The 11,613-nt window shown below is 38.6% G+C and overlaps 1 protein-coding gene across 2 annotated transcripts in view; it reads left to right on the top strand.

Annotated features, from left to right (window-relative positions):
* Nucleotides 1-459: 459 nt before the first annotated feature.
* The window catches only part of LOC306857041 (egl nine homolog 1-like), a 47,249-nt gene continuing 36,095 nt past the window's right edge, over nt 460-11,613 (top strand). For both annotated transcript variants that reach the window (XM_079396691.1, XM_079396690.1), the window contains exon 1: nt 460-1,411. In XM_079396691.1, coding sequence (XP_079252817.1) covers nt 719-1,411 — 693 coding nt within the window. In that variant the 5' untranslated portion in view covers nt 460-718. The remainder of the gene's footprint in view (nt 1,412-11,613) is intronic.

Here is an 11,613-nt window from a genome sequence, read left to right as displayed (position 1 = left end):
AGAAATTAAATAAAATTGACACATGCATATAACAACATTTCAATAATAAATATATAAATGAATAAACTAAAATAAAAAGCGATACTTCTATCCCTGTTCTATCTATTATATATAAAATTATTTATATTTATGTTTTTATTTTATATTCATTTAATTTATTTATACATTTATCATATATGAATAAAATATAAACTATTTGCTCGGTTTTGTCTGTTTTCTTGTCTTACTACTCTGAAACTAATTCTGCCCATAATACAATAATACATAGTTTATTTACTTCTTGACTTCTTGGGTGGGGAGGTTCTAATACACAGATGCATTATTTCTGCCCATTACGATTTTTGGGCGATCTTTATTATCATTATTATTATTTGTATTCATTCTCACTCCGCCCACACAAAATTGCGAGAAGCACATGTGAATCATGCCCTCTCTCCGTCTAGCCTGCATCAAGTGCGCATGCGCAGATGGTTGACGTGCGCTGATCGCTGAAGAAAAGGATCGGCCGGCGCCATGCGCTTCCATCAGACTCACAGCTCGCGCTGACACTTCCCAAGTGTCAAAACATAGATGTCTCGGGAATGTGAGAGCGTCACGTTGCCCTCCGTCAACTGGAATGAAAACGGCAGCGGAGGCCCAGGGGCAGCGTTTCTTTCAAGTTCGCTAGTGGATACTTGTGGCGAAGTTGCAGGCTGATACTGTGACAGAGCGCTGAAACATGGAGGGAAACTCAAGGGAGAGCGAGCGTCTGGAGCGAGAGCGTCAGTACTGCGAGCTGTGCGGGAAAATGGAGAACCTCATGAAGTGCGGAAGGTGTCGCAGCTCGTTCTACTGCAGCAAAGAGCACCAGAGACAGGACTGGAAGAAGCACAAGCGGGTGTGCAAGGAGGCCGACAAGCAGCAGCAGCAGCAGCAGCCGCCGGCTGAAGAGCGCAGCCCCGTACAGCACAACAGCTCAGAACCGTCCGAGACTTCTCAGAATAACTCTACCGGCGAAAGAATGACAGATTTTATCAAGTCTGCCACGTACTCTGAAACCAAACCGAGCGCAGACAATGTGAAACCCAACGGACAGACGCGCTCGCCTCCTCAGAAGCTGGCCACGGACTATATCGTGCCCTGCATGAACAAGCACGGCATCTGTGTGATCGACAACTTCTTAGGCGAGGAGTTTGGGCTGAGTATTCTGGAGGACGTGCGGGCGCTTTACCTGACCGGCGGCTTTACCGACGGACAGCTGGTCAGTCAGAGGAGCGACTCGTCTAAGGACATTCGGGGGGATAAGATCACCTGGGTGGAGGGGAAGGAGCCCGGCTGTGAGAGGGTAGCGTTTCTCATGAGCCGCATGGATGATCTGATCCGACACTGTAACGGGAAACTGGGCAACTACAGGATCAATGGAAGAACTAAAGTAAGTACAGCTGACATTTAGAGGACAGTTATGGCTGGTGATCTCAATAGTTTCGTACTAATAAAAAAAGTTGTGCGCATAAACAAATGATTTTGAGAAATATCACTGGCCAATCAGGTAGAGCTTTCATTATCAATATTAATATGCTTACTGATACCATCCCACGTTGAAAATATGCAGGCGGGTCGCCCCCTCATGGGCACCGCCATGTTGATGTCACATGACCACCCACGCAGGCGCTGCAGGTAACCCAGCTGCACAAATAGCATGTAAAACTCGCTAAACTTCACATCTTACAAATGTGTAGGATGACATGAAAAGCATGTAGTTAGTCAACAAACGTCATGATGATATGTCAGAACAGAATCCAAAACTACTTGTACTTGTGAGACGAGTAAGAGGCAGCTTAATCGTACTAAATGCACCTTTCATTTATAAAAACATTATCTATGATAGGGAGACCTATATATGTTGGAATTTTAAAGGCCTAGAAAGTAATGGAGATTTGATAGGGGAAACAGCTTATACTGAGCTCTGAAATATTTCATCTGATAGTAACTGCTTTTTGTGAGTGCAGTGGCTATGCAATTATTTTCTTATCCCATAATTATGTGGAAACGGAATGGAAAAATCATTGGGCAACAGGCATGGGAACAGGTGAAAGGACCAGTTAAATTAACACATTAAAACATCTCGGATGGGTTAGGTTTAAACTCATATCTGTGTCAGTTTATGGGAAGAGACCTCACCTTTGATGCAGAGACATGTCCGCTCATGTCTTTTAATAGAAAGTGAATCTTAGGAAATATTACTCAGGCGTTATATTAAAAATGAAAGCATGCATGTTCACTCTTCTCTGATACAGATACAGTTTAAGTTTGTCACAGCGTTTTTGTCATTGAGGGATTTAATGAACTTCCTCTATAGAATATTTGCTGAACATGCCAATGTGAGTTAATCTGAAATCACAAGTCTCTCACATGACCTTCTTTACTGCATTTGTAGCAACTCTAAAAAACTCCTACAATACAAGTTCTGGACTAAACTAAACTAGATTAAAGACCTTGGATATATGCACCATCAGGTCTCTCCCCCAGTTTCAATTGTTCTTGAACATTCTACAAATATTGTCAGTTTGACCGTTTTTTTTTAAACAGGATCTTTCTGTGGAGCCACCGACCATGTTACTGATAGTGCCTTTGTGAGTTATCCTCAACCAGCATGGCTCTCATATTTCCCCAGGTCAGGGAAACGCCTGCGAACATCAGCTGCTATCAGGCGTACCCAGTGCATGCACAATGTTTGTCCAAACGTCTAACCTCTCAGGGTTTAGGGAAACGATCACCTTTTCCCTCCTATACTGTAAACACGCACACAATAAATGTGCAACGTTTAAGCAAGTGTTATGTAAGATTAAGTATGTATGTCTCATTTTAGATCACGCACTATGGTAGTTCATTTGGATTTTAAGGTCTTCAGGTCCTCTGGCTCATTAGAGCTTAAAGTGTGTCTTATTCGACCACGGAGACCTCTGTACTTCACTGACTAACTGTGCCTGGGGGAGTATGTTCCTCTTTTTTCTTGTAAGATTCACCCCCTGTTTGCCACAGCAAGCCATCACAGGGATGTTTTCTGATCAGTCACGTACACCATGATCAGACTCTCAATAGAAACTGCAGTATTATTAAAGAGAAACATGAATGATTAAGGCTGCTCGAGTCGGATACATGAGCATGGAGCGCCTGGAGCTTCGAAATCGGCGTAGCAAATTTTCAAATAGGCGCTATCTTCATAAATAAACAGCAGATTTGAGTTTTAAACAACTACATTCTCGCCTGAAAAACTCTTAAAACTACATTTCATGACAGAATAACAGTAATATTTTGAAAATTACGCGGGTTTCTGGGCAATGACCTTTCACAAGTCCACAAGAACAGACAAGAACACATATTGAGAAAGTTATTGTCTGTGTGAAAATAAAGTATAAAATACACAGTTATATTTTTTTAGTGTGTGTTTGCGGACTCTGATGTATTAAGCAGAACACAGCAGAGTGGAGCGAGTGAAGGAGAAGCTTTATCCCCTTGTATCACGCAAAAGTGACGATTCTAGTAAACCAATCAACGTTCTGCAGAAAGTTTAGCTCCACCCTTTTGGTACCCTTTGCTGTGCTAGGTACCCCAAAGGAAGGGTACCAAAAAAGTTGTATGGTACAGTTTGCTATTTTGGTACCATTCACAATTTCTGACAATGGAAACGGACATAATTGCGTACTGTACTGAACCGTACCGCTCAGTGGAAACGAGCCAATAGTGTAGTGCTTAAAGCGTATGCTGTGCACAGGATGTTGTAGTGTGAATAGCAGAAGGCTTGATGGGAGGTGATATCACTTCCTGTAACTGCATATTTTTTAATGTCATTGTGATGGTCGCAGATGTACAGCAACACAATTCAGGATACTCAGCAGGCATGTGACATTGAATCGGCCGGAGGGAAAGAGTCTGTTACATAAAACACAATGAACGGATCATATGTTTATGTTTTGTATTGATATTAAACTATAAACGAGCTTTGTGAATGTTAATTGTTGGAGGATCAAAGGAAGAGTATATACATCTGGGTTTCAGTGAGGCCGGAGATGAGTAGAGAAACAGGAACAAAAGAATGTTTATTGTGAAACAACAGGATGTGGTTTTTTTTGAGTAGTTTTCATTGATTTTGATGGATATTTTTGGTACATTAAAATTGCATGGAATTTAAATATTATAATTCCACTTACACTCATGTTAGTAATTTACAGTTAGTGTCACACTTTATTTAAGGTTAAATTCTCGCTAACAAACCAACTTCTGCCTCAAACTCCTAATTTGCTGCTTATTAATAGTTAGTAAAGTATTTGTTAAGTTTAGGTATTGGGTAGGATTCAGGATGTAGAATATGGTCAAGCAGAATATGTGCTTTATAAGTACTAATAAACAGCTAATATGTTAATAATAGGCATGCTAATTGGATTGGATTGGATTCAATTTATTGTCATTGCACATGTAGATACAAGGCAACCATTCCCAAACAAATGACTTTTTTGGTCTGTTTTTTAGTAAATAAAAAACATACAGCATAACCCGTGAAGCTTGATTCCCAAAGATGACTCTTATGAGCCAGTTATTTTTCTAATGAATCACTTAATAATAATTTAATGAATTCAGAAAGTCATGACATTAAATGTACTTTTGTCTAAACAGTCTTAAATCAAGATATATATTTACTTGAAATGCAAAATGAAGAAAGTTAAAGGCTTGTTTTCTGAGAAATTGAACATAAATAAGTGAGTATGCTAAAAACTATTTTTTTCTGAGCCCATACATTGGCAGATATTTGTTACGGTTTTAATCATGATAAAACAACTTCATATCTTGTCATTTTACTTCTCAGTGCATCTCGATTTAAGAAACTTTAGACATTTGTAGTGGAAAACAAAACAAAAATACTGAGGAAGAACAGCACTTTTTTTGCAGTGTGATCAAAGGTACGGCAAAAGTTACTTCCATATTCTATACAAGCTTTCCTTGTAAAAAATGAATTAAAAGAATAATGGAGATCTGTTGAATGTTATAGTTCCAATACATTTTCTACTCACTAGACATTTACATTTAGAGAACATATTAACATTGAGTTCCCTTCAATTTTGTCCTTACATTTTCTTTACTTTAAAGTCTTAAATTGACCTTTGTAAAACCTGCAGAAACTCCAGCTTTAGCCGAGAGATAATTCTTTTCGTATGTAAGCAAACTGCCCATTTATGAATTAAATCAGATAATTGTTTTTGTCTATCGTTGACCCAGGGGCTCCACCACCACCTGCTTGGGCACCTTCTAGGTGTCAGGGTGAAGAATTTGTGGCACAATACGACACAATGATCATGTTTACGTTACATGACCAGAGATATGCTGGCACTGGGTCAGAATGGGCTGTTTTTGAGTGTATTCATTAGAGCAGTTCATTCCCTTTGGAAATTTCCACCTTAGTGGGAAGAATGTATTGTATTTCTTTGCGTCTGCATTGACATCTAGTTACAGGCTTTTTTTTTTCGTTCCCTTATGTCAGGAAACCTTGCATGCCACAAACAGGGATCTTAAGAGGTTGTTACTTGAAGGCGGAAAGCTGATGTGTAAAACACCTGTAGACTTCATAATGAACTATAATGAGGCCTGTTTTTAAAATTTTGGTGCCTATGAGGGTTAGTTTATACTGTACGTGCATACGTGTTTTCTTGTGCGTGCGAGTTGCAAGTTGGGCCTATTTTCTTCAGCAAAAGAAGCTTATGTGTTTGATTTATCTTTTGGACATGTCTTGTCACTGCTTTCTTCTCCACGTGTTTGTTAATGGTGCAGTGTGGTGTCAGTCTGCCAGGGTCTCAGTGCTGGAACAGCAGTGCAGCTGCACGCTTTGCACGTAGCAGGAGTACAAGAACTGTCTGCCTGGCTAAAGTCCAGCAGCTCTGCATTGCTCACTGGAAGGGACAGCAGCAGGCCAAGACCATACGCAGCTGACATAAAGGAGAAAGGACATGTTGTAAACCCACCAGAGCCTTTTTTGGGAAAACAAGTCACTGTTATGGATGTGTTAGAGTAAATGACATAAGGAAATATTTTCAACGGTTTATCACGCCGTCCTTAATTTCCCCCATTTTTAAAAAACAATACTGTTTTGTTTTTATAGCAATATATTTTTGTAGAATGATAGAGTAGAAAATGTTTACACACAGGGCCTTGCATCCGATGGTGAAAAAAAAAAAAAAAAAAGAGTAAAGGAAATGAGCGTGACTTGAGGCTTTAAAACAGAAACATCCCCCAGGGAGATGAGAATGAAAAAATCTGATGAAGAAAATGTTTCAACTTGTTAGTTAACACAGCATTGTTTTAATTCAGTAGTTTAGATTTAGTTTATGTATTATTTTTAGTGTCTGTGTAGAATCATTTGCAATGTCAGACATGGACGCTGATCATGCAGCGATTTATTTATATATTTTTTTTATTTTAGGCTGATGTAAGGGATTTTTAATGCATTTTCCAGCTCTGATTGTTTGCATTAATTGCCCTTTGCCTACTAGACTTTATGTATAGTTCACCCCAAAATTAAAATGTATCCTCATTTTGATGACTTTCTATCTTTCGTGAAAAATGGTTGTTTGAAAATGAAGTAAAAAAGAGATTTTAAAGCTAAGGTGAAGGGCAGTATTCAAAATGTAAAACAGTAGGCATGAAATCTCTTATGATCACTGCATTTATTTGCTTAAAAAAAGAAAGAATGTGAACATGGAACATATGAACATAATCTCTAGAATTGCTCTGAGAGTTTGAGGATTTTACAGTTTCTTTCGACAAAAGCATTGTCATATCATATACAGTTATACACTTAAAAGTCTTCAGCAACCCGTCAAAATAAAGGTTAGGTAACTTGAAGAAACTGACAAATATATTAATGTAATGATGATATTACTAATAATAATAATACTAATAATAGTTAAAATATTTAAGGGACCTTAACCAGGACAAAACATTTATTAGAATTTATTTAGCAGAAAAATGTTAATAGTATTAATAGTGTTAATAGTAATAACATGGTATTTTTGAATAAGAAAGAAAAATAATAAATCATTTAATAAAATTAATTTCCTTTTGATTATTAAAATTGAATGAAACCATTAAAATGGAATATGAAAAAAAAAGGAAAACAGTATTCGGTGTAACAAAATTAATGAAATGAAGTAAAATGAAATAAAACTTAATTTGAGAAGAAAAAAAACATTTCATTTTTGTTAAACATTTAATAAATTGCTGTTAAATTGTGTAAGTCATGATTTCAAATTAGACATGCTTTTTGATTAATAAAAATTGTATTTAAACAAAACTAGAAAAATTAAAATGGGAAAAAAAATGGAATCCAGAAAAATTAAAATGAAAAATATGGAATTTGGGAGAAAATAAAATGGAACTTGGGAAAAAAATAAAACCAATTCCATAGGGCCTTTATTGTACACATGAAATACTGCACTTATTTGCTCAAAAATACTGTGTGTGTAAATACAATACAAAATAAATACAAAAAAAGTGTGTGTGTGTGTGTGTCAGGGCTGCCAACTTTTGAGTTGCAATGATTGCAACTGCAATTATTTATAAATATATTTTAAATATTTTTCTATTAATCTGTTAGTCTGCATTGCTTGAACATACAGTGCTGCTTTAAAGTTTGTGAACCTTTTAGAATTTTCTATATTTCTGCATAAATATGACCCATAACATCATCAGATTTTCATTTAAGTCCTGAAAGTAGACAAAGAGAACCCAATCAAACAATTAAGACAAAAATATTTTCTTTGTCATTTATTTATTCAGGAAAATGATCCAATACTGCATATCTGGGAGTGGCAAAAGTATGTGAATCTCTTGGATTAGCAGTTAATTTAAAGGTGAAATTACAGTCCATCTGTGCAGAGGTGTTTTCAGACTATCAAATGTCAGAACGTGACCCGTTTTATTCAAAGAACAGGGATCTATCAAAGTCTGATCATGTTTGTGGAAGTGAATCATGTCCCAAACAAAGAAGATTACAGAGGACTTCGGAAAAAGAGTTGATGTTGCTCATCAGGCTAGAAAAGGTTACAAAACCATCTCTAAAGAGTTTGGACTCCACAAATCCACAGTCAGACAGATTGTGTACAAATGGAGGAAATTCAAGACCAATGTTACCTTCCCGAGAAGTGGTCGACCAACAAAGATCACTCCAAAGCAGAACGTGTAATAGTCTGTGAGGTTGCAAAAGTTCCCAGGGTAACTTCTAAGCAACTAAAGGCCTTTCTCACATTGGCTAATGTTAATGTTCATGAGCCCACCATCAGGAGAACACTGAGGAACCATGGTGTGCATGGCAGAGCTGCAAGAAGAAAGCCACTGTTCTCCAAAAAGAAAATTGCTTGCTAAAGATCACGTGGACAAGCCAGAGGACTATTGGAGAAAGGTTTAATGGATGGATGAAATCAAAATATAAATTATTGGTTTAAATGAGAAGCTATTTGTTCAGAGAAAAGAACACACTGCATTCCAGCTTAAGAATCTTATCCCATCTGAGAAACATGGTGGTGGTAGTATCATGGCTTGGGCCTGTTTTGCTGCATCTTGGCCAGGATAGCCTGCCATCAATGATGGAACAATGAATTCTGAATTATACCAGCAAATTCTAAAGGAAAACCTCAGGATATCTGATTAAGAACAGAGTCTCAAGAGAACGTGGGTCATGCAGCAAAACAACAACCCCAAGCACACAAGTCATTCTACCAAAGAATGGTTAAAGAAGAACAAAGTTGATGTTTTGGAATGGCTAAAAGTCCAGACCTTAATCCAATTAAAATGTTATGGAAGGACCTAAGCAAGCAGTTCATAAGAGGAAACCCACCAACATCACAGAGTTTAAGTGGTTCTGGACTAAGGAATGGGCTACAAATCCTACATGTTATTGTGCAGGACTGATCAGCATTTACAAGAAACTTTACCTTCAGTTACTGCAGAAAAAGGGGGTCACACCGGATACTGAAAGCAAAGATTCACATACTTTTGCAACGCACCGATATATAACATTGGATCATTTTTCTCAAATAAATGACAAAGAAAATATTTTTAAATTAAATTAATTGCAGATGCAGGTAACGCACACACAACTGTCATCTCTCTCTCCATCGATCGATAATTAATTTAAATAAACACTATAATTCATTCAAATAAATGTGATATTACCGCTCTATTTCATCTCTGTGTCTGATTTGAAGAGGGCGGAATGCTGAGCTAATGAGCCTTAACTGATGAAAATAACTGGCATTTTTACCCTTCTGGTCAATTATTGCGCTGCAAAGAGCAATACTAGTTTTAACTTGTCTATAACTTGGCAAATGACCATGGAATAAGCGGGATAATCAACCGTGCATTAAAGGATTTTAAATGTAATTCGTGGAGGCAACCACCCTCAAAGTTTACCACCCCACCCACAAAGTTTATCCGTTTTTACCGGAGGCGATTTAAGGTAAACCCCACATCTGCGCTTGTGTGCACATCTGCCGACGCCGCCATTTTTCAAATTCACGATGACACAATGGTTGTTTACAGCGATGCAAAGAATTGTGGGTTATCTGTAGCAGTGAAGGATACACTTCACGCATCCTCCGAATTCCTGTGAAAGAAGGTCACATTCGGAGTGTCCTACTTGCTTCTCTGAAATGAGACCGCCTCGATGTCGTATGCAGCCTTCGAATGCGACCTCTGGAGGGCGCAGCCTTCTAAATGAGACGCAGCTATAGTTTTGGAACAACATGAGGGTGAGTACAGAATGGCAATGGATTGTTTATATGGATGTTTTATATGTCGTTGGATCATTGGATGTTTTATGTTTTGCACTGCAGCTGCTCCAGGCACTGATCTTGCTGGAGAGAGATGACATTAAACCAGAATCTTTCTAGTAATGTTAAACAAACTGCACTAATGCAAATTACTGCACAAACAAACTGCCTTCTGATTTTGTCATGAATATTGAGAACCTAATAAAAAGGTAGATAGGGGGCACAGCTGTTTGCGCACACAGCGGCACATCCAGGTGCATCAGAGACATTGAAACTGGACTACATGCACACTGAAGCTCTGATTGAAATGCTTTTTGTGTTGTGGGACTATGGCTTCTCCTTCACCCTCCTCCCTGGTCATGGATCTTTGCAGGCGATGATGGGAGAGTGATGGCATGGCATGACGCAAAACCCGCTGTGTGATGTTGATGCGTGCCGTCCGCACCCACCCCTCCTCGCCCGGTTGTTTTGTCAGCCCAGCATGCCTCGCGCGCTGCTTACACTCTGACGTAGTTGGCTCTCACACTCACCCTCACCTGAAGCGATTTCACCCTTATCTGCTCCGGCCCATTCAGGTGGGGGCTCGTGAATTGCGTCAATGCCCTCAGCTTGCTTTTTTGTCCTGGCTTGTCTGTCTTTCCCTCTCCCCCTATAGCTCCTTCTCGCGCTGGCTAAAGCGTACGCACGTTCGCGCTCTCTCCTTTCGTCTTTGTTTACGTTGTCCGTTGCTTTAGCACCTGCCGCCAGGGAAAACCGTTCAGTTGAAAGTCGTCACATGTATTGTGTTCCGTCGTGCATTACGTGCCATTGCAGGCTGCAGGATTTGGCTGGAGGCGTGTTGATCATAAACGTGTTCATTTAAAAAAAAAAGTCAAGGTGTAAACGGGACGGTGAATTCCTGATGAACAAAACAGCAAAGTAATAACAATAGTCATCGCCTCACTAACTGACCTAAGTCTGGCCTTTCTGTGACTCCTGCATTCCTCATCTTCCACTTGAGATGAGTGATTTACAGTCGGCCACACCTCAGCACCGCTAACGGTTAAGCCGCTAGGAAAAAGTCCCCATGTAAAGTCGCTTTCAGATTTGTTCCCAGCATGTGTTTGCTTTCCTCAGCTGTCGTCTGTTCTCCTGGAATGATGACGCTATTTCACTGGAAATCTAATATCGAATTATAAGCCTCAGGAAGCTGGGGGTGGGGGGGTAGGTGTTAGCAGCTCTGTGTTCTTGTAAGTGAAAGGGTGTGTATGTAACAAAGCTGTAACGGTTCAGATTTCTCATAGCGTGGTTTGTATCACGGTTCTGTGGTCATTGTTTCAGTAAATACTTGGCATGCTGCTATTAGGGAAGAATGACCTGGACACCGATATTTTACGAAAACATATGCTGCAGAATAATGACCTGTAAAATATTGTAAAAAATTTGATATTTATTTATTATTGGCTGATATATTTGCCATTGCCATCATCACGCGCTAAGAGATGACTATCTAACCAGTATTACAGAGGTCTCTCATCTATTATTTTGAGGACTTTTGAGGATGTTTATTTGCACTGCATGTTTTTTCCTAAATCCACTTGTAGCATAACAAGCTCATTTTAATTTCAAATGTGTTTTCTTTAAGTTTAAGTAATATATATGTTGATTTTATATAAGCTATTTACCAGGAATAATATGAAAATAATTATTGGCTTATCAGTATCGGACAGAATTTCAATACTGGTCCAGTCTATGTCTAAAATGTTATTTTTGTGAATTGTCAACATTCATTGTTTTATATATAGAGTAAGTTAATTAAAAGTATGAGGTTTTCACA

Source organism: Barbus barbus (genome assembly GCF_936440315.1).
Source record: "Barbus barbus genome assembly, chromosome: 37".
Lineage (NCBI taxonomy): Eukaryota > Metazoa > Chordata > Actinopteri > Cypriniformes > Cyprinidae > Barbus > Barbus barbus.
This window is presented reverse-complemented; position numbering and strand designations above follow the sequence as displayed.